General features: G+C 41.5%; 1 protein-coding gene across 2 annotated transcripts in view; it reads left to right on the top strand.

The window, feature by feature from the left end:
* The first annotated feature begins 11249 nt into the window (after nt 1–11249).
* The window catches only part of MAP3K5 (mitogen-activated protein kinase kinase kinase 5), a 226991-nt gene continuing 213728 nt past the window's right edge, over nt 11250–24512 (top strand). The window contains exon 1 of one of the 2 annotated variants that reach the window (XM_053590832.1): nt 11250–12572. In XM_053590832.1, coding sequence (XP_053446807.1) covers nt 12131–12572 — 442 coding nt within the window. In that variant the 5' untranslated portion in view covers nt 11250–12130. The remainder of the gene's footprint in view (nt 12573–24512) is intronic. The other variant, XM_053590833.1, reaches the window with a different exon arrangement.

Below are 24512 nucleotides of genomic sequence, written 5' to 3'. Positions count from 1 at the left end.
AAAGGCAGTTTTAATTTTGTAGTTCTATTCATTTTATTACTTTTCCTTGCCTTATTGCACTAGCTAGGACCTTTGATAAATTTTAAATACAAGTAAATGGTGAAAGTGGGCATTCTTCTCATTTCTGTTATTAGGGAAAAGACGTTTAATCTTTCACAATTAAGCACAATGCTTACTTGATGAACATTTGGGTGATTTTAAATCTTCTGCCACTGTACATAGTGCTGAAATGGATAGGTATTAAAATATGTTTTTCATAAATTTACCAGTGTGTCTTTGGAATAAATTTATAAAAGTGGGATCTTTGGGGCGGCACCTGTGGCTCAGGGAATAGGGTCCCATATACCAAGGGTGGCAGGTTCGAACTCTGCCCCAGCCAAAACTGCAACAACAACAACAACAACGGGATCTTTGAGCCAAAGAGTAAATTGTATATGTGATTTTGCTAGAACATCAGTCCTCAACCTGTGGGTTGCGACCCTTTTTAACAATGAAAATACATTGCGGTGTTAGGAAGGTTGAGAACCACTGTTCTAGAGATTAATAAATTTCCCTCTACAGATGTTTTTATCGCCTTTTATTCCACCAGAAATGAATGTCAATTTTCTTGCAGCCAGTCTCTTAAATAAGATACATTGTCAAACTTTTGGATTTTTTCCAATATAGTTTTTGGAAAGTGGAATACTAATGTAATTTTAATTTGCACTTAAGTAATTGTAAGTGAGGTTGAATTTTTTTTATGTGGGTGAGAACCACCTGCATTTCCTGTTTATGAATTACCTATGGCTTTCTATAGTTGTTTTTCTATATGAGCTTTGGTCTCTTTATTTCCTTGTTTTTAGAAACTCATGAAGGGTGATCTCAGTTGCAGATGGTATCTTATTTATCTGTCTAGTTTGTTTATATTGTGTTTTCTCATGTAAAGACTTTTTATGTTATCAAATCTATCTAATTTTTCCTTTTCTGCCTTTGGATTTTGAGTTACACTCCTGAATGTTTTCTATATTCCTAAGTTGAGAAGAGTTTGCCCATGTATTTATTAACTACTCATGTAGTTTATTTATTAACTACTCATATAACTTCTCATGCAGTTATATTTATTAACTGTTCATGTAGTTTAATTTTGTACAGCAAAGTCTCTTATTCATTTGGAATTTTTTCTGGTATATGGTGTGGGGAATAAGTCTAATTTTATCTCAGTTTTGTACAGCAAAATCTCTTATTCATTTGGAATTTTTTCTGGTACATGGTGTGGGGAATAAATCTAATTTTATCTTATCCATGTAGCTATTCCGTTATTCCAACACCACTTTAAAAAATGTCATCTTTTCCTACAAAGCTATTTTTTATCTTATACTAAGTTTTCATATGCAATAGGATCTATTTCTGAATTTTTCTGTCTCACTGATCCATTTATTCATGAACCAGCATCATTAATTATAGAGGACTTATCTTTTAATGACTATAATGCAAAGTAACTATGACTGCTAGTTGGTATGAAGTCACAGGTACTATTTTCTGTGACATGACCTCAGCTTCAGCTCATGGCCTCTGTGGCTCTCGGGGTTCTGCCCATTTTCTCAGCCTGAACCTCAGCTTTGAATTGATGCTGTGAGCCCAAATATTTTTGCAAATATTTGGATCTTTTGGTGATAATAGTTGGATTTGGCTTCTGCCATGTACACAGAACTATTATTGTGGACTTATGCATGTTTTTCATGATTTATTTATCTAGTTTAAAGGAATGCCTTTTATAGTAAACATTTTAGTCAAAGTGAAGGAAGAAGAAGGGGACACTGACAGTCTGGGAGATGGTATGTGGGTGGGATCTCAGACTGTGGGTGACAGTCTGGCATGTGGGTGGGATCTCGGCAACATGGGGCAAGATCAAGCAGATAAAGCTTTTGTCTTTTGCAAAATGTGAAGAGAAATCATTTCTATTAAAATTACTTTAACTTGTTCAGACGGAAGGAGAAATTAAAATGTTGGCAGTGATACTTTTAGAAAAAGAATATCAAAGATTACATCAAAAATTATCCTGATTTGATGATACTTGAAATGCAAAGAGATTACTTCCTCAGGCCCCACTTGGAATATCGTGGAAGCCTCTTAACTTCCTCTTAGGCTTAGTGCCAGACCTACCCTTCTATACTGAGCCAGCCTTCTCAAATATAGATCAGATCATATTACTCACCTGCTTAAAATCTTCAGATGTTGCTTTTTCATACAGGATAAGAAAATTTATCTTTCTTCAAAACACTTCAAAATCTGACCTCAGCCTTGGTTTCCAAACAACCGCCGTATCAAATGGGCACTGTAATTGTCATAGCAGCAATAGTAGTTTTATAGTGATAATAGACTAGCAGTAGAGTGGTAGTATGACTATGAAACTATTACTACTAGTCTTTACTAGTATTAGTACTGTTAGCACTTGAACTACTTGTAGTTTTCTAGAATTTAACATCCCGTGGCATGTTTGCACATTTTGCACGCTTTAGCAAGGGCCTGGAATGTCTTCTCATTCCCCGTACAGGCATAGCTCTCATTTCCACTCTTTCTGTTTTTCCTGATTTCCACTCTTACTGTATATATTCTATTGCAGGTCAATCTCTTCATGAATCAGTCTCTCCAGATGCGAGCTCAACTGATATCATACCCTATTAATTATTTAATATCTAAAGCTTACTATAGTGCTAAATAAATGAAGACAAACCTTCTGAAGTTTTATGCGAGTATCTTTCTGTAACAATACTGTCCAGTAGAATTTTATGCCATGATAGAAACGTTCTGTACCTGCATTGTTCAATATAGCGTAGCCACTGGCTGTCTGTAGCTACTGAGAAATTAAATTTTAAATTGTACTTAATTGTAATTAATTTAAATTGCCACATTTTTTTTCTTTTTCTTTTCTCTATACGTGTACATGTTTTTTTTGGTTTCTACTTTAAAATTTAAAGAGGCTTAAAATTTAATAACAATGACAATGTTTAAGATAAGGACTAGAAACAAAAACCTCGTAAAGAAGGAACGAAGATAAATACAGTCGGAAAAGAAATCAGATGATTGCTGAAACGAAATATTGACCAATAATAATAATAATAATCATGCAAAAAAAGTAACATTTGGGCAGCACCTGTGGCTCAAAGGAGTAGGGTGCCAGCCCCATGAACCGGAGGTGGCAGGTTCAAACTCAGCCCCAGCCAAAAAAAAAAAAAAAACTGCCAAAAAAAAGTAACATTCACATTGTCAAATAAAATTATGTCTATCATAGAATGCTTTGACTCTGAGAAAAGCATTAGTCCAGTATGGAGTCATCAGTTAACTTCTTTTTTTTTTCAAAGACTCAAAAAATAGAGAATATTTATTTTTATAAATACAAATAGAAGATAATTTCAAAAAACAGATCATGCCAAATCTTATAGACAATAGAAAACAAGAAATACTTCAAAATCATTCTACTTCATCAGGATATACCTGATATTTAAATTGGAAAAAATATATTATTATAAAGAGAAATTATAAACATATTTCACTTATAAATGAGGATGCAATATCCTAAACAACATATTAACAAGTTGAATTAAAAATTATTGTTCAAATAATGTACTTCGGTCAAGATTAAATCTAATTGATGTGAGAATTAGTCACTATTTTCTTTTCTTTTTTTTTCCTTTCCCTCAACCCTTCCTCCTTCTCTCTGTCTGCTCTCCCCTTCCCCCACCCTCCACTGTGTCATTAATTGTCATTAATTGTCCTCATATCAAAGTTGAATACATAGAATTCATACTTTTCCATTCCTGTGATGCTTCACTAAGAATAATGTGTTCCACCTCCATCCAGGTTAATACAAATGCTGCAAAATCTCCATTTTTTAAATGGCTGAATAGTATTCTATGGTATACATATACTACAGCTTGCCAATCCATTCCTGGGTTGAGGGGCATTTAGGCTGTTTGCACATTTTAGCGATTGTAAAGTGAGCTGCGATAAACAGTCTAGTACAAGTGTCTTTTCCTTCTGGATATATGCCCAGTAATGGGATTGCAGGATCAAACGTGTACGTGTAGGTTGAGTTCTTTGAGGTTTCTCCATACTTCCTTCCAAAAGGTTGTATTAGTTTGCAGTCCCACCAGCAGTGTAAAAGTGTTCCCTTCTCTCCACATCCGGGCCAGCATCTGCAGTTTTGAGATTTTGTGATGTGGGCCATTCTCGCTGGGGTTAGATATCTCAGGGTGGTTTTAATTTGCATTTCTCTAATAATTAGGGATGATGAGCATTTCCCCATGTTTGCTAGCCATTTGTCTGTCTTCTTTAGAAAAGGTTCTGTCGGGGCGGCGCCTGTGGCTCAGTCGGTAAGGCACCGACCTCATATACCGAGGGTGGCGGGTTCAAATCCGACCCCAGCAAACCCGGCCCCGGCTGAACTGCAACCAAAAAATAGCCAGGGGTTGTGGCGGGCGCCTGTAGTCCCAGCTACTTGGGAGGCTGAGGCAAGAGAATCGCTTAAGCCCAGGAGTTGGAGGTTGCTGTGAGCTGTGTGATGCCACAGCACTCTACCGAGGGCCATAAAGTGAGACTCTGTCTCTACAAAAAAAAAAAAAAAAGAAAAGGTTCTGTTCATCTCTCTTCCCCATTGATGTATGGGATTGTTGGCTTTTTTCATATGGATTAATTTACATTCTGTATAGATCTTAGCTACTAAGCTTTTGAGGGACTCAAAATATGCAAATATCCTTTCCCATTGTGTAGGTTGTCTCTTTGCTTTGGTTGTTGTCTCCTTGGCTGTACAGAAGCTTTTCAGTTTAATTAAATCCCATTTGTTTATTTTTGTTGTTGCAATTGCCATGGCAGTCTTCTTCATAAAATCTTTCCCTAGGCCGATATCTTCCAGTGCTTTTCCTATGCTTTCTTTGAGGATTTTTATCATTTCATGCCTTAAATTTAGGTCCTTTATCCATCTTGAATCAATTTTTGTGAGTGGAGAAAGGTGCAGGTCCAGTTTCAGTCTTTTACATGTGGATATCTAGTTCTCCCAGCACCATTTATCGAATAGGGAGTCTTTCCCCCAGCATACATTCTTGTTTGGTTTATTGAAGATTAGGTGGTTATAAGTTGTTGGTTTCATTTCCTGATTTTCTATTTGATTCCAAATGTCTATGTCTCTATTTTTATACCATGCTGGCTTGACCACTATGGTCTTGAAGTACAGCTTAAAATCTGGTATGGTGATGCCCCCAGCTTTGTTTTTATTACTAAGAACTTACTTAGCTATACGGGTTCTTTTCTGGTTCCATAAAAAATGCAGAATCATTTTTTCCAAGTCTTGAAAATAGAATGTTGGTATTTTAATAGGAACAGCGTTGAATCGGTAGATTGCTCTGGGAAGTATAGACATTTTAACAATGTTGACTCTTCCCAGCCATGAGCATGGTATGTTCTTCCATTTGTTAAAGTCCTCTGCTAGTTCCTTTCTGAGGGTTTCATAATTTTCTTTATAGAGGTCCTTCACCTTTTTTGTTAGGTATATTCCTATGTATTTCATTTTCTTTGGGGCTATGGTGAAGAGAGTTGTGTCCTAATTAGCCTCTTGTCTTGGCTGTTACTGGTGTATACAAAATCATTAATTTCCTTGAATATAACAACAATGAAGATACAAGCTACCAAAACCTGTGGGAGTCAGCAAAAGAAGTCCTGAGAGGAAAATTCATCGCTTTAGAAGCCTACATTCGAAAAACAGAAAGAGAGCACATTAACAAACGTACAAGCCATCTTATGGAATTGGAAAAAGAAGAACAATCTAAGTCGAAACCCAGCAGAAGAAAAGAAATATCCAAAATTTTTCCTTTTCTTTTTACTTTTACTTCAACCATTTTTTGGAACCCCTTGTTATTTATACTTAGGTTTAAGTATTTGCTAGATAGATAAAGGTGATTCAAAAGAAGAAGGTTTATGATAATTTTGTAGTGAAAACCTCAGGTAAAAATATTTTTTGTTCAAATATTTTAATAAATTGTAATTTTTAGAGCTTTTATAGGGGTGATACAATACAACATATACTTAATTCAATATGATCACTTATGTATTGGTATTTTAAGTATTTTATAAGTAATGCATTATTTTAAAATGATTTATAATAGCATTCGAGGTGAGCTTTTATCCTACAAAATTTCAAATATCATCATCCACTTATATGGGTTCTGCAAGAAAACCTGTAGGACAGATTTCTATGCTTGCCCGAGGAGGATAATGTTACTCAACTTTAGAGTTTATGACAATCTTTTTTGCATTGATGATGCTAGTATGTTTGTAGATAAGCTCTGGTATCTCGTACTCATTTTAAAGCATTCATTGAATCAGTTAATGATTAAAAGAATGCCAGCAACAAGATCTCTACATAATAAAATCACTTTATATTAAATCCTATAAGTAGATGAGAGGAGTTCCATTCTTAAGTTTATTTAAATCACATCTCTGGGATTGGGACTGAGGGAGGTAGTTCTCTGTATAAAACTTCTCACATGACTTCGATCTATACTAGTGGTTAAGAACTATGCCCCTGAAGTTTTTCTGAAATGAGGCAAGGTGAGAAGAGGAATTTGAAGCTACTCGATATAAAAAGCAACCAGGTCTTTCAGGAGTACAGATTTTTCTTGGAGGATTAAGAAATCTCAAACATGGTTTTGTATTAAAACAAATTAATGACAAAATTAATGACCAAAAGAAATACCAAACAAGTATAAACAACATTCACCTTTGTCAAGTGTAGTTTCAGTTTATTCTGGTAGGCCTTTGCTCTCCCTAGCTTCTAATAGAAGAGTCTGGAAAGACAGCTACTGTTCACAGCTTCCAGATGAAGAATTAAGAATGGTATTTTGGGGCGGCACCGGCCCCATATACCCAGGGTGGCGGGTTCAAACCCGGCCCCATATACCGAGGGTGGCAGGTTCAAACCCAGCCCCGGCTGAACTGCAACCAAAAAATAGCCGGGGGTTGTGGCGGGTGCCTGTAATCCCAGCTACTTGGGAGGCTGAGGCAAGAGAATCGCTGAAGCCCAGGAGTTAGGTTGCTGTGAGCTGTGTGATGCCACGGCACTCTACCAAGGGCTATAAAGTGAAACTCTGTCTCTACAAAAAAAAAAAAAGAATGGTCTTTTGATCTGACATTTTAATTCCAGATTTAGCAAATGTCTGGGTTTCACGACTCTTCTTTTAAACTTTACACAGTTGATAGAAGAACTGGGTGCATGCTGTCACACTGGAATAAAAAAGCAGGCTGTTTGCTATTTTCATCATTACGATATGGAGCAATGGATAACAGCATAAGCTTTGAATTCCAACGCTGATATTGTTACTGATTCTTTGTGCGACATTGGGTAACCTGTCACACCCAGACTCCTCAAGTGTAAAGATAGGAGGAGACTTGAGATATAGTGGTGGGCACTTACCATTTTTAAACTGCAAACAGCCCTAAGACACAGTTGACCATATCATTACCAGAAAATGAATTCAGCATTAGTTACAGTGGTGAGTAAATCAATTAAGACTAAAACAGGGCGGAGAAAGATGGCAGCCGAGTAACAGCTTCCTTGCATCTGGGCACCGTGAGTCTGGGGAGATAGGACTCTAGGCATTTCTGGCTGGTGGGATCTGCCTATCATCACCCCTGTGAGGATACAGGGAGTCAGCGAGAGACTTCTGGACCCCAAGAGGAGGACTAAAACAGTGGAAAAATGGCAAGTGGTGGCATGTGTTCAATCCGTCTAAACCCGCCCGCAACTGTAAGTTCAGTAGCAGTGAGACTGCAAACTGGAAAGGACTTACCTGTGATCTGTTTTGGTGTCTTTGGACTTGGCACTCAGTTGAACTGCCTTGGGGAGAGCCTGAGTGGGAGTGTGGAGAACTTTGGCCATTGTCTAGGGCCCCAGTCTGAGCCGCTGAGCCAGACGGAGCTAATAGTGTTTGGCTGTGGGTCACAGGGAGCCATAGTGAGCGATCTGCCCCAGCAAGCTCCGCCCTCAGGGTCGCAGAGCTAGAATCGGGTGGGTGCTGGTAACCCAGTGACCGAGTAGCCTAAGGGTGGGGTCTGAGGCGCCTTGCAGCCCTAACCCTCAGGGGCAGAGTGAGACTGGTTTTGGCACACTGGGTAAGTGCATAGCCACTTCAGCAGTGATTCCAGCGACAAGCACTTTCCTAGGAAAGCTTCTGCTCAGCAAGTTTACAAGTTCAAAGTGCCTTTTAAGTGGGCTGAAGAGAGATTTAGGGTGTCTACCTGCTGGGGTTTGAGAAATCAGGAGCCTCCAGTCGTATCAGAACTGTGATTAACATCTCATACCCCAGAAGACCACGTGTTGCCCAGACAATATTCAATAACATATACATACTGCTTTGTTTTTGGTTGTGTTGTTTTTTTTATTTTGATGTTGTTGATGTTGTTTTGTTTTTTAATTTCAACCTTTTCCATACAGATCCTTTTTCTTTCTCAATTTTTCTAGTTTAATTATAATTTCCCATTGCTGCCTTTTTCAATAACTGGAACTTCATTTTTGCTAGTGTTTCTACTGCTATTATTTGGTTTTTCACCCAATTTTATCCCGTAAAGTTTTCTGTTTGCTTGTTTTGGTTTGATTTATACCATTTTTGTCTTTCCTCTCTACTTGGTGGAGGTGGGGTACTGTGTCTGATCAGGTTAGCAAAGAGCTGCTGACCTCAAGGGAACCACCCAACTGGGCACCCCCAGAAGGTGGGGTTTTTTTAAGGTTGTGTCAAAGTACCCTACTGTACACCTATATTGCTCTGTCTCCCTCTTTCTGTGCCTCTCTTCTTTTCATCAATATTCTTTTTACCCACCCCCTCTCCTTCCTCTATTTTTTTTTTTCTTATCACTCGGTCCTCCTTTCTTTCATCCCTTTTTTGCTCTTCAACCTTCTCACCCTCCTGGTCCTGTAACCCTTAGTCCACAGGCACGAGAACTTAAAGAGCAAGAAGAAGTGAAAAAAAAATTAGGGCAAGGAAACAGATAAAAGAAATCACTCATGAGGAAGAATCAGCAGAAAACTCCAGGCAACATGAAGAACCAGTCCAGAACAACCCTGCCAAGGGACCATGAGGTAGCTACTGCAGAGGATTCCACTTATACAGAAATGTTAGGAATGACAGAAAGGGAATTTAGAATACACATGTTGAAAACAATGAAAGAAATGATGGAAACAATGAAAGAAACTGCTAATAAAGTGGAAAATAACCAAAAGGAAATCCAAAAACAGAATCAAATAAGAGATGAACGATACGAAGAATATAAAAAGGATATAGCAGAGCTGAAGGAACTGAAACAGTCAATCAGGGAACTTAAAGATGCAATGGAAAGTATCAGCAACAGGTTAGACCATGCAGAAGAAAGAATTTCAGAGGTAGAAGACAAGGTTCTTGAGATAACTCAGATAGTAAAAGAGGCAGAAAAGAAGAGAGAGAAAGCAGAACGTTCACTGTCAGAATTATGGGACTTTATGAAGCGTTCCAACATACGAATTATAGGAATTCCAGAAGGGGAAGAAGAATGCCCCAGAGGAATGGAAGCCATACTAGAGAATATTATAAAAGAAAATTTCCAAAATATCACCAAAGATTCTGACACACTGCTTTCAGAGGGATATTGGACCCCAGGTCGCCTCAACTCTAACCGAGCTTCTCCAAGACACATTGTGATGAACCTGTCCAAAGTCAAGACAAAAGAAAAGATTCTGCAAGCTGCCAGGAGTAAGCGCCAGTTGACCTAACAATTGCTATCAGTGTAACCTGGCTTATTGTACCCTCAATGAATCCCCAACAATAAAAAAAAAGACTAAAACAAAGCCAGAAATAAAACAAAAATAAAAATTGTATATGAACAATGGCTCTGAAAAGATCTGATCGGGAAGCAAAGATGAAATGGTGTAAAAAGTTATGGTTTTTATGTATAATCTCAGACTTGTATTTATATAGTAAAATGCTTAAAATGTTACTTGAGATTTTAGGCATTTTCGTTTTCCAGACATTGTTCTCACGGATTTCCAGGATGGGGTGGAGGGTTATCTACTCCTACATGGGTTTGGAGGTTTAACAAACTGTTAAAAATATTAAAATATAACAGTAATAATAAATATAAATATGTAACTATAATATATCAATATATCAATATTAAAATATAATCAATGATATATCAAATATATCAATATTAATATAATAATATTAAAATATATCAATGAGTAGACCACCAGCATTTTGTTTCAGTATTATTATGGATTCACTAAATGCCTACTTAAGTATGGATACAATTCCAAAAGCCGATGTGGGTTACACAGATTCCAGTTTACATGAAGAGTGTAAAATTTCCTTAGTATAAATTTTACTGCTCAACTGTTTTATCCTCCCCTAACCTCCCCCCAACTCATCACCCCAAGCCTGGAGGAGTAAAATGTAAGTTACTTTTTTCTTCCACTTTTTTCATAGGACTCACTAATGTCATTCCTGCAGATGGAAAGTCCAAAACCTTTTACTTTATGTAACATGCTCTGGCTTTTCTAACAATTGCAGCATTGTATAGAAGTTCCCTGGGAGTTTAAACATCTGCTTTTCTTGCTCCCCAAATAAGCAAGTACTTTTTGATTGCTCTTAAGCAATCTAGGCATTTTTTCTCCTATGGTGTAATTTTTTAAATAGAAAAAGGTCCCTTAATTTCCTTCTTTCATCTTGCTGATGGTAATTTGCAGAGTTGGGTGAAGACCCAGACTTTCAGCTTAAGTATCTGGCACATATGAGGGATTCCTAAATGAAAATGCTAAACAGTTCAGCAGTTGCAGCTAATCAATTACTCAATAATAGGACAAGCCATTGGAAATTTACAAATTTTCAAATGGTGTTTTAAAATACAAGGAGACCACATGATAAATTTAGTCCGCCACTTCCGGAGCGCCATTATCACTATCAACCACCCTCTACCTTAGGCCCTAGCTCCAGGGCGCTAGTCAAAACTCTCCCGCCTCGCATAACGTGGGCCTCCGGGGGCTGCCCCTGTACTTCCAAGCGCCCCACGCGGCCCCTGTACCTGCTGCTGGCGAAGCCAGAAGGGGCCGGAGGGGGGCGCTGTAGGCGCGGGGAACACTGGCAATGCCTCGTGGGCTGACTCTGAAGACTGAGTACTCGCTGGAGAGACTTTTTTGCGCCATCCTGTGGTCGCGTACTCTGGGGTTTGTGTGTGTGTGTGTGTGTGTGTTTCTGACTCTAGGTCCTCTTAGATGGGTGTCGGGTGGGAGACGGCGGGGACCGTTGGGTACGCGCGGCACTCAGGGAAGGGCTGAGGTCTGGGAGCTGCTACGCTGCGGGTTCCGTCCCGGCTCGAGCTTCCCAGCAGCGCCCTCCCCCAAGGCGGGCCCTGATTCTCAGTGCCGCGACGAGTGGGTGGCCAGAAGCTGGTGGCGGAGAGAGCGAGCGGCTGTAAAGAGCCGCGAGACTCCCGCGTCCCGCTGCGAAGCTGGGGCCGGTACGAAGCGGCGGCGACGATCGGGAAAGAAACGAGGCCAGGGGAGGAGGAGGAAATACAGCGGATGAAGTGGAGCTGCCGCCCAGGAGAGAGGCGGATCCTTTCAGCTACGGCCGCAGCTGTTTCGCTACACCGCCCGTAAGGTGAGCGCCAGGTAGCTCTGCGCTCAGAGGGCACCCTTGCCGCCCCACCCAAAGCGCCCAGGACGGAAAGAGCCGCCGCTGCAGGTGGCGAGGGCGCAGGGCACCCTGAGCGCGGCGCCCTTGAGCTGCACCGCGGCGGCGAAGGTTTGCGAGCCGACTTGTCCGCCCGCCAAGAGAAGGAAGCGCTGTCCCTTCCCGCTCACCCGGCTTCCCCACCCCTTGTACTCTAAACCCTGCAGCGGGCGTGCGGCTCGGCCACGGAGGCGCCGAGGAGGGGCGAGCCGCCGCCGGCCAGCGGCGTGCCACCGGGCGAGAGGGCGCCGGAGAGAAGGCGGCGGCGCGGTGGCGAAGGCGCGGCGCGCGATGGCAGCTGCTTAGCCCGGAGGGCGCGGAGCAGCCCCGAGCTGTGGCTGCCCAGACGGTACGGCTGGACGGGGGACGCCGCTGCTGCTGCTGCAGCCCGGGCAGGAGAGATGAGCGCGGAGCCTGGCGAGGGCATCACTTTCTCGGTGCCACCCTTTGCCCCCTCGGGCTTCTGCACCATCCCCGAGGGCGGCATTTGCGGGAGAGGCGGAGCGGCGGCCGAGGGCGAGGAGAGTCAGCTACGGCCGCCACCACCGGGCAGCTTCTGGGATGTGGAGAGTACAGCCGCCCCTGGCACTGGGTGTCCCACTGCCACCCCCGGGAGCAGTGCTACCCGGTGTCGGGGCAACTCTGGTGGCGGGGGTAGCCGACGGACCACTGTGGCATATGTGATCAACGAAGCGAGCCAGGGGCAGCTGGTAGTGGCCGAGAGTGAGGCCCTGCAGAGCCTGCGGGAGGCGTGCGAGGCGGTGGGCGCCACCCTGGAGACGCTGCATTTTGGTAAACTGGACTTTGGAGAGACCACCGTGCTGGACCGTTTTTACAATGCAGGTGCGTGAAACCCTTCCCCTGCGCTGCCGGGACCACGTTTTTCCCGGCCCGGGGGAAATTTTGTTGTTTTCTTGGAGTGAAACATTTACTTCTTGGCCCACTTGGTGGGCAGGGAGGGGAGCTGCGTGACTGTCCTGACGCTCTCCGCTCCTGGGATAGAGTGTGTGCTTGTGCAAGGGCCTGTGTGCATGTGTGCAGAGCCCCACTGGCCCACCCACGGCCCCGCGCTTGAGCTCTGAGGTCCAGGTGGTGGACTTAAAGTCCTGTCTTCATTCAGTGTCTGGTTTTGCTCTCGCAGATCTTGCAGTTGTTTTCCTTCTCCATATACCTGTGGCGGTTTTTCAGATGACGTTCTCCTATCTGCATAGTTTTGGGAGTACAGAAGCGATGACTGCCATGCAGCCGGCTGCGTGCAGAGGGTCTCCATATGAATTTGCACGTCATGCCATGATCTTCCCACCTCATTTTGCCTTTTAACAAGTTTCAGTGGCTTGAATTTCCCACCTCTTACCAGTTTTAACTTTCAAGTAATTACAGTGCTTTAGCAAACACCAGCGCCGTAATTTAGACGCTAAACTTGTGTGATACCTTTGTAAGGATTTTGATGAAAGAATCAATGCTTTTTAAAAATATCACCCCGCGGTGGGCAGGAACTTAAGATTGTTTAAAATGCTGATATGCTATCTTAATAACTAAGATTAGCTTAGCCATTAAAATGACTGCATATCCTTTTACCTTGGGGGAAAAAGTATCTTTTCAACCTATTCTAGATTTCAGAAAGCGTTATGCTGTTCTGGTTACTGGAGCAATTAGTTATCTGTTAGCAAATGTTAGGGATAATAAGTATGATTGAAATTAACCATTATTAAACTGTAAATCCAGAAAACCAACCTGAATTTATTTATTTAAGTTATTTTATTTTTATTTTTTAGACAGGGTCTTACTCTGTTGCCAGGGCTAGAGTGCAGTGGTGGGATCTTAGCTCACTGCAACCCCAAACACATGGGCTCAAGCCATCCTCTGGGGTTAGCTTCCCCAATAGCTGGGACTAAGGTTATCTACCGTCAGTCATACTTGGCTAATTAAAAAAAATTTTTTTTGCAGAGATGAGGGGTGGTAGGTAGTCTCACCATATAGCACAGGCTGGTCTCCAACTCTTGGCCTCAAGCAATCCTCCTGCTTAGACTTCCCACAGTATACATATTTATTTTTTATAATTGTGGATGGAAAACTTGGTTTAATGTTTTCGAAAGAATAAGCTTTTTGGATTTGTGATCACATAAAAGCTTTTATATTCCTACCTTGTTTTCAGTTCTGATTCTCCTCAGCCTCTTCAAAACACCTGAAGTAGGCTCATTCCAGTTTTGGAATGCAGCTGAAGCTGAATGTTTTAAGAACAAGAACTTCATGTTAAGGAAGCCAGACTAAATAAACTAGGACTTTCTGGTTCTGGTGTTTCTTTTTTAATAGTGTTGGTCTTCATAACTGAGCATGAGTGTAATAGATTATAGCTTGGTTCTTTGGGTGGCTTGCTATAAAAATTATATAAACATAACTTTTCTAAAAATTATAGCACTCTTATTTCTGGATGATAATTTGGAAGAGGCTTCTAAGAACTGAAAAATATGAGAGGAAAATACCCGACTAAATACTTGAGCCTATTTTTATTGCTCTGATAGATTGGGCATTTTTTCCCCCTATAGCTCTGTTACAAAAAAAAAATCTTAAACTCTAAGCTAAGTTGAAAGAAACTTTCCTAACAAGTTTCACTTTCTGTAATTCTCTGAGTTTTGTCCCTGGGAAAGGGAGAGAAAGATTAGAAGGGCACCGATATTTGAAGTGCAACTCGTTTACTCCTTCAAAGGAGCCAGTGCAGGAAGTACTTCTTACCTTACTGAGTGAGAAAACCAAGGGATCCCTAGCTGGCCCCAGGATTCAGTGCCGAGTTCCCCTTCAGGTGGCTGACCCTAAAAGATTATGCTTGGCCCTTGCTGCCTCCATTTAGGTTGGCTGATTTACTCGCAGAATCAAGGGAGGCCCCCCATCTTGGAATCATATGACAGAGAGCTGGCCTTTGCCATCTTATGAGGCATTTAGGTGTATGTGTGATAGTGGGGAGGGCATGCTCTGAGGAGACCCTTGTTCCTGGGCCCCAGCTGTGTCCCATTCTTCCAACCCAGGCAGACCTCAGTTTAACCGCTCCCCATCTGGGTGACATGAACCCTGAGGGTGAGTGCCTTGTCATTCAGCATGCAGATGTAACAGAATGAAGGTGCTATGTCAGTTTCCTCCAGACTCTTGTTTTTCTAAACTAAGGGCAGCAAGGTTGATGGTAGTAGAACTTATTTTTTTCTGACTTCTAAGACAAGGCTTGGTCTTCCTGCACCAGGGGTTGGAAAGATTTTTCTGTGAAGAGCCAGATAGTAAGTATTTGCAGTTCATGAGGTCTCTATCACAGCTACTCAGCTCTGCCCTGGTTAACTTGAGAGTCGCCATTAACAATATCTAAACAAATGATCATGGCTGTGTTCCAACAAAACTGTATTAATGGAAACTGAAATTTGGATTTCATATAGTTCACAGTTTTTACCTTCCCCCCCCAACGGTTTTAAAAGGTAAAGAATGTTCTTAGTTTGAGAGCTATGCAAAAGCAGGTGGCCCTCAGGGTTTTTGGGCCCTGGGCTGTACTGACCTTTTCTCTACACTGATTTACCCGCTTTGAAAGTTGAATCCTTACGAGATAGTGGGAAGAGCACTGTTCCCTCAAGTTAGATTTTAGCTTTTGTCACCTACACTATGAATCCTGTAATTGTGAGAAAGGCCCTTATCTCCTCCAATGGCATTTTTTCTCCAGTAAAATTGACCAGGGTAGAAGTGTAAAGAGAATTGAGCAAACTGTCTAAGATTCCCTCATTTAATCTTGTGAATTTGCAAAGGCAAGGTGGCATGGTGTGCTGGGACAAAATTTCGGAACAGGAGTTTCAAGGTCTGGATTTTGGTCTTGGTTCTTCTTTTAATTTGGAGTGAGTCATTTAAAATCTCAGAAAAGAGTGGAGGGTTAGAATGATTGGTATCTGAGATTCCCTCTGGCCTTCAAATTCTGTGCTTTAAAATTATAACATTATTGCGACAAATGAATCATTTCAGTCCACAGAGATTGGTGAATTGATTGTATAGATCATGCTTCCCTGATCAAGGAGCTCAGAGGGCCTTGGCTACAGCAGGGCCTCCATGAGGGGTCATGCCTGATGGCTGTGGTTCTCAGAAAACAGCTGTCAGCTGGAATTGGGGTGGATTCTGGGGGAGCTTAGAAGGGTAAGCAGGGATGGCCTGGGAAGGGCTCAGCATTTAAGTGGGAAACAATGGGAAATAAATAGCTCAACTTAATGGAATAAATAAGGCCTTAAAGCTTGGTGACATTTTTATAAACTTCTATCTTTGTGGGTTAGTGTCTATTTAAAGAATAGGTTGCACTTAAAAAGTTTTCACTGATTTTCCCTTGGTTATTACTTGACTACATTCTAGTTTGTTTTTTAACTTGTCATTCTTTTCTTTTATTCCCTTTTTTGAGATGAAACTAATGCTCTATTAATGCTTTTATGAAATTATGTATACCAGAGACTATCGCTCAGATAACAAACACCAAGTGTACAACACCCCTTCCCAGCCCTCTGCATTGTAGGCAATAAAATTCTATGAAAGCTAAGAGCTGTCAGGGATACAAGGTTGGACAAATCCCAATTGGAAGCAAGGTCTCCATGTCTCTGACATCTCTTAGCTTTTATAGAATTTTATAAATTCTATAGACATTCATTATAGAACGTCTTTTTTTTTTTTTGGACACAGAGGCTTGCTCTGTCTCCTAGGTTAGAGTGCAGTGGCATCATCACAGCTCAATGCAATCCTAAATGCCTGGGCTCAAGTGAACCTCTTTCCTCGGTCTCATGAATAGCTGGGTCTACTGGCAGGTGCTGGGCTAATTTTTCTACTTTTTACAGAGATGGGGGGGGTCTCCCTCTTGCTCAGGCTGGTCTCGAACCCCTGGCCTCAAGCAATTGTCCTGCCTTGGCCTCCCAGAGTTCTAGGATTACAGGTGTGAGCCACTGTGCTTGGTCCAGAAAATGTTTTTAAATAAACATCAATTCTGTTACTCTCTTATTTTGCTTGTGGAAATGGTTAACTGTAAAGAGATTGTATTTGTTCATCCAGGTTAAAGTTTGAAGGTTCCTGCTTGGAACCAGGAGCACTCTTCTCTTTAGAACAGCATTGCAGATGGTGGTTAGATAACCCTTGTTAACTCTGTGTTTGGAACCCATTCGCCGTTTTAAACATTCAGGAAAATTTTGCTTCTGAAACCTTAAAAGTGAGAATTTTTCCCTGTGACTTTTCCTTTGATCTAGCTTTTGGTCTTTAGGCCAGATTAAAGGAGGAGCGTCAACTTGGATTGGTTGGGGGTGGAGGGGAGATGTACAAAGGGTGAGTCTAGGGCTGTAGGAGGAAGGATGCTGTGTGAGGAGGTGGCGGTGCCAGCAGGGATCCAGGAGCACTTTCACCTCCTTCGGTCTTCTTTCCCTTTCCTTCCCTCCTACTTCTGCTCATCTAAGACCCAGGGACACTGCCAAGCTCAAGGCCGCCTCCCTCCCTCCCTTCCTCTGGGCGGGTACTGGATCCTGTTGGCTGCCCCGCTTGGCCTTTGCCTCATACAGCCCTCACACCTGCCTGGGCCCTTCCTCAGCCCTGCTCACTACACACTGCAGTCTCTTACTCAGCCTTTCTCCCTATAGCAGCGGTGGGCAATGGGAAGGAAGCACTTGCAGGCTAACACGTTAAGAACTTAGCTTTAGGGGCGGCGCCTGTGGCTCAGTTGGTAAGGCGCCGGCCCCATATACCGAGGGTGGTGGGTTCAAGCCCAGCCCCGGCTGAACTGCAACCAAAAAAAAAAAAAAAAAAAAGAACTTAGCTTTTCTATTTTCATCGATATCACGTTTCCACTTTACTTGACTGGTGACAATAGTTGCCCTATGCCATTTGGTTGGAGAAGTATGTGACCTCTCTGGGCTTTGATGCCACATGCTTGGAGCAAAGCTCTTTTAGGATTTCTGGTCTTACTTGGTAAACAAAACAAAACAAAACAAAAAAAAACAAAATGTAACCCTTATACATGTCTATCCTAGACGGAGAAGTTGTCGAAAGTTTTCCAGCCGACTTCTGCATTTCTACTTTCAATATACAGTGCTTCAAAGTGTATCGTCTCATCTATCTTGCGAGGGAGGGTGATGTCTGTATTTTCTAAATAGTAGTTCCCATAAACCAGTTAAAAAGAAAAATCAGAGGACTGATACATATTTGCCAATATTTTAATTGTTCCAATTGAGGATACTATAAATTAGAAAAGAGAAAACTCAACAACCAGCCACTTTCTGCCATGATTTCTTAAAAAGGAAAGACATTTCTGTGTAGGAAGAAGGGGAGCTCTTTGCATACATTAAATATATGGAAAAACTCATTATTTATAATGCATTTTACCCATTTCACTGTGGATGAGTGGAAATGACCTCATGCCCGTCAACTGAGTTGTGTCTGAGAACTTCACATCTGAGCTGCCTTACAGTTCCTTCCCACCTTTCAGTCACTGCTTCCTCACCCAAGACATGAGCCTTAGTGAAATTTTATCAAGAGAGTACACATAAACTCCTAAAGAAAAAACTCTGGTTAGAAAGATATTTCAAAAAGATCCCAGTGGTGTCCCTTGTGTGTCTCTGAGTTTTTTTGGTTTTTTGCAGTTTTTGGCCTAGGCTGGGTTTGAACTCACCACCTCCGGCATATGGGGACGGTGCCCTACTCCTTTGAGCCATAGGCGCCACCCTTTCTCTGAGTTTTTCACTTTTCCTGGCACGCCTTTGTGGCAGCTGCTGCCCACCCCACACAAACCCAGAGTATTTGTGGGGTGGGTAGCAGTATTTGTGGCAGCTGCTGCCCACCCCACACAAACCCAAACTTCCTCTTGCTTTCTCAGATAATGGGTCAATTGAGGCAAAATTATAAACTTTCAAAAAGAGCTCTAGTAGAAAATCTGAAAAGAGGCTGAGCACCTGTAGCTCAGCAGCTAGGGGGCCAAGCCACATACACTGGAGCTGGTGGGTTTGAATCCAGCCCGAGCCTGACAAACAATGACAACTGCAACGAAAAAATTGCCAGGTGTTGTGGTGGACGCGTGTGGTCCCAGCTACTTGGGAGGCTGAGACAAGAGAATTGCTTAAGCCCAAGAGTTTGAGGTTGCTGGGAGCTGTGACGTCATGGCACTCTACCCAGGGCGACATAGTGAGACTCTGTTTCAAAAAAAGAAAAAGAAAATCTGAAAAGAGCAAAACTAAGAAGAAGACATCAAGGCACAAAAATAGATTGGTCTTTAGAGTACCCCTCAAGTGTAGTTGGTCTTTACAGTACCCCTCAAGCGCAGATTGTTGTTTCTGACCTTGCTTTGCAGTATCCTGGGGTCCTGGTTTCTTTCCACAAATTGGTCACCTTTGGTCTCCCTGAGACACTCAAGCTGGTTCCATCTGTAGGAGAAGTCTACTCACACGTGTAAAATACCGGCCTGTCTTACCAATGGCCTTGGCTGGCGCAGCCTTCTCAGAGTTCTCTGCTATACGCCACTTCCCCTCTGGTGGCTACAGGGACCGTCCCTGCTTCTTGTTTCTGAGGCCCGGTTAGAGGCCTATTTCTGGTTTGCAGGCTGAAATTGGCTCACAGTTTTTTTTGTGGAGTGGGAGATTGACAAGTCTTTCTAGCGCAAGGTACCAACTATCTAATTTCCAAGGAGTTCCCCCAAGTGTTCTTTTTGGACACCACCACATAACAGGAAAGGAGAGAACATAGGAAAATGCATTATTGGCCAGTGACTCCAGGGCTGATAGTGTGCTATGAAATCATGGCCACTCCCAGGAGGCCACTGGAGGGCATTTTATCATATGCTTTCCTTTCCATCATCCGTGGAGCCCGCGCTGGCTGTAGAACATGCCAGCTACTTCACCTTGGGTGAGATAGTTGGATATGTAGGAAATATGGTGAGGGTGGGCAGCATTGCAGGAACCCACAGCTATGTGGGTATCAGGAAGAAAGGGAACCCACAGCTTTGGAAAAGGTCTATCTTGAAGACAGGCTCATCTTCCTATGATTTGTTTAGTATGGGTATGTGGGGGAAATTGGCTACATTTAAGCAAAATATCCTCATTTTCAGGGAGTAAAATTAAGCGTGCAAAATTTTATTAGTGGCATAAAAGAAAAAAAAGAAAGAAAAAAATGATAAATTATTTAAAAACCATTGGTGACTCTTACACATTGCTTTCTTGAGTTGTTTTAACGTATTCGTTTTTCTCTCTGGCTAGAGATGTGAATTAGAGAAATCAATCAAAATGTATGCCGGATTAGTGGAAAAGGAGGAAGAATAAATGAGCCAAGGCTGATTTTTTTTTTCTTTCTTTATTTTTTTTATTGTTGGGGATTCGTTGAGGGTACAATAAGCCAGGTTATACTGATTGCAATTGTTAGGTAAAGTCCCTCTTGCAATCATGTCTTGCCCCCATAAAGTGTGACACACACCAAGGCCAAGGCTGGTTTTTAAAGTCTTGCCTAATTGACCTAAAAATTTAAGTAAGTGAGTACTTTAACATCTTAGGTAAATTTTATTTTGTAGTTTTTTTTCCAAAAGAAAATATAAAAATGAAAAGACACGTAACCAAGTATGGTAATTTTCTTAGGGGACACGGGAGAGAGGAGAGAAAATTTAAATGTTAAAGAGCATCTTCTAGTTAATAAAATCATAGGGAAGGTACCTGTAACTTATCCTGCAGAAATTGCACGAGGTAACTGTAACATTCCATTCCTAGCAGACCTTTCTGTTCCAATAGTTGTCAACACTGAGGAAAGCAGTTGCCTTTGGTACATGAATCATACCGAGAAGGAAGTTATATTCCTTTGTACAGGAAATGTCTAAAAGTGGTTGTAACTGGTTATATCAGTACTTTCCAATACTTTCAGCCTCCTTTGGACCTGTGTACTGTTAGGAGAAGCATGGGTGGAGAATTGCTTTAGGGATTGTCCATGAACATGGGGTCATCTCTCTACTGGCCTTTAACTGTATAAAACCAAGTATTTACCAAAGCCAGAGAATTCTTTCTCCTTTAACAAATGTATTTTTATTTTAATTTACTTTTGTTTTTTTAGACAGTTTCACTCTGTTGCCCTGGGCAGAATGCCATGGCATCATCATAGCTCATAGCAACCTCAAACTCTTGGGCTCAAGCGATCCTCCTGCCTCAGTCTCCCCAGTAGCTGGGACTACTGGTGTGCACTACCATGGCTGGCTAATTTTCCCTATTTTTAGTAGGGAAGGGGTCTTAACTCTTGCTCAGACTGATCGCAAACTCCTGAGCTCAAGCAATCCACTTGCCTCGGCCTCCCAGATTGCTAGGATTACAGGCCTGAGCCACTGTGTCTGCCTTTCCTATATAATATTTGATTATCCCTATTTCTTATTTTTTAAAAAAATCATGTAAGGCTATTACATGTCAAATGCTGCTTAATGTCACATTCAAGTTTTCTAATATGTTTATTGTGATAACTATCAGCTTAGAGCTGTTCCTGCTGTACAGAGCCATAGCTTTTGCTTCAGATAGATATTTCCCAATTTATGATTTGATGCCATTGGGGCTCAGGTGACTTTCCATGGCTAGGTGAGAATGGTAATCTGTGTCTCAGTTGTTCCATGCTATGGAGTCCTCCTCTTCTGATCATCTTATTGACTCCATAGAAAGAAGAGAAGTAAGTGATAGTGTAATTAACTCTGTTTTACAGTTGGAAATGCAATCTCAGCAAGCCAGAATAAATCAAGTGGTTGAAAAGGATTCAAGCTCAGGCCTTCTGACTTCCAGATAATCCAGGTGTTTTTTCCACTGCACCAGTTTCCCCTTGTAGTGAATAAATAACATGTCAAAGTGCGTATGCTCCTATTTAAGAGGATCAGTTCCAACATCTTAGTCCTTGACGGTAACGTTACGATGTGCAAGAGTCTCGGTAGTGATACTTCCGGTCCCCTCCTGCTAACAAATTTTAGTGATGTTTTCTAGAAATCTTATCAAATAATCAGAAAGCTGACTCTGACATTTTTTTTTTGTCAGTACAAGGGAGCTCAGAGCCCAGGCTGAATAGGTAGTTGCCTGTTGCTTGATCTCAAGCTACAAACTTGGCTTCTCCAGGCAAATCTTGGGCTATTTTCTACCACCAAGTGTTAGATCAAAAGAAGCCTTTCTCGAGAATGACCTTGGGAGCTGGGTTTACAACTCAGCCTGGGGCTTGCTTGTTTTCTCCTTGGTTCCTTGAGATAAGTTCTGGCTCCTAAATCTGATTTATTTTCCTCTAATATGGTAGCATATTCCCAACAATTCAATTCTGTAAGTATTTATTAATTGCCTGTGGCATGCAAAGCAGAAAGCATGGATCTTCAGGACGAGGAAAGTTTATGATATATATGTGTTTTTAAGGGAAAAACAAACTGATACTGAGGAAGAATTGGGGTAACTACCTAGATTCCCTATGTAATTTTAGGAGAAACATTTTAAAAAAATTTAAGTTATGAAACATTTTAGTCATAAGGAACATAAAACAGTATAACGAACATTCATGCACCACTACCTAAATATATTAGCTGTTAAACTTTTTGACATTATTTCTTTCACTTTTCTTTTTTTTAGAGAAATAAGTCTTTCTAGATAGAAGGACTTCCCTTTCTATCTCCTCAGTTCCCTGTCTGGGAAAGTGCTTCCTGCATGGGAAATGCTCCATGGTAATTTTATAAACTATAATTTTCAAAAATCTAAAATCATGACTCTACAAATATAAACCTATGCCAAATATTTATTTGACTCATTATGTAATGAGAAAACCAGAAACATATTAAAACTAGTTTAAAGGAGGATTTAAAGCATGGTTATTATACACACACACAAAATCAGGAATGCCAAAATGAATTTGCTAATAGATGAAAAACTGGCTACTATTATGTAAGGCAGTTCTGTAAGTATAAATGAATGTTGGACTCATCTTTTCTTTCGGGTGGAAATCAATTCTGTCTCTACCAAACAATATTCATTTGTAATTCTGTGGACAAGACACTTGTGCATTATTACTATCTGTTTGCACAACTTAATGTTTACCCCAGCAACATTACAAAATGGTCTAATCACCAGAAGGGCAATCAAAGGTGCACGCCCTTTCAAATCAGGTAATGCCTTTGGAGTGTGGTACATAAAGCCCAGCCCTCCACTAAAAGGACACCCAGTACTTTCTTTTGACCTTTTCCAACTCTTTGACAACTTTTCTTGGTACAAGGTTGGTCATTCTAAGCAGGCTCCAGGCCTGTCTCTCTGAGTGCTCTGGACCCAATTCAACTTGACCTGTTGTTCATTCTTCTCTGCTTCTCTGCCACGGAGAGGACCCTAGAATACCATGCTTTAACCAGAGTTCCTAATCATGGTTGTTTCAGGTCAGGAAATGTATCAATTACGTAGTAGGATGTTAAGTCACTTAGGTGTGGGGTATAACCATGAGGCCAGAACTAAGTCAAGAATATGCCATTGTGATGGCTGCAGTGCTCGGAAACCAAACTTCATTCTTACTCTAGGAAATCATCATTGTTATTAATGGGAATGTCAGTAGTCTAGACTGCTCCAAATAGACTTATTTTTGGAGAAAAAAATTCTTTTTTTTTTTTTTGTAGAGACAGAGTCTTACTTTATGGCCCTCGGTAGAGTGCCGTGGCCTCACACAGCTCACAACAACCTCCAACTCCTGGGCTCAAGCGATTCTCTTGCCTCAGCCTCCTGAGTAGCTGGGACTACAGGCGCCCGCCACAACGCCCGGCTATTTTTTGGTTGCAGTTTGGCCAGGGCCAGGTTTGAACCCGCCACCCTCGGTATATGGGGCCGGCACCCTACCGACTGAGCCACAGGCGCCACCCGAGAAAAAAATTCTTATTAGTTCTTATTTTAGAGGGCTGGCAAACTACTATAAAATTGCACATGTTGACTATATCACTTTGGTCTTCTAATTTAAGGCAGACCATGCACAAATAGAAAACATTCTGTGTGCTAGGTGCCATGCCAGTCACGCTATGGACATGACCTTATCCAATCTTTAAAACAGCTGTATGAGGCAGATAGCATCAGTTGGTCTATTTTACCTATGGTGAAACTGAGTAACCCCTTGAAGTGTTATCAACTTTCCAAGTGTTATCAACTTTCCAAGTGCTACTAAGGGGCAGAGCCCAGTTTTGAACCTAAAATAGTTTGATTTCAGTCTATTCATTTATAAGTATGTTCTTCTGTCTCCCAGAAGAACATTGAAATTATTTGAAAACATTGAAATTATTAATACCACCATTACAGTTATCAGTAGACATTTGTTCACTACTTAAAATCTGTAAGAGTTCTTTCTTAGGTCTGTACAAAATTATGTTTTAGTATAATTTCTGGCTGGACACAGTAGGACATGCTGTGATCCTAGCACTTTGAGATGCTGAGGTGGGAGGATTGCTTCAAGTCAGAAATTCAAGACCAACCTAAGCAAGAGTGAGACCCTGTCTCTATGAAAAGTAGCAAAATTAGCCAGGTATCCTAGCATGTGCCTGTAGTCGAAACTACAAGAGAGGCTGAGGCAGAAGGGTCACTTGAGCCCAAGGGTTTGAGGTTGCACTGAGCTATGATGACACCCTTGCACTCTAGTCTGGGTGACAGAGGGAGACCAGTCTCAAAACAAAAAAAGTATATTTTTGGTCTTTTATGATCTTATAGTTCACCAGTTACATCCAACTATTTTATAAATAATTATTGGGAGCCTACCATTGCATGATGATGTAGTGAATAAGTAAAAAATTCCAAGGGA

Source organism: Nycticebus coucang, chromosome 5 (genome assembly GCF_027406575.1).
Source record: "Nycticebus coucang isolate mNycCou1 chromosome 5, mNycCou1.pri, whole genome shotgun sequence".
Lineage (NCBI taxonomy): Eukaryota > Metazoa > Chordata > Mammalia > Primates > Lorisidae > Nycticebus > Nycticebus coucang.
This window is presented reverse-complemented; position numbering and strand designations above follow the sequence as displayed.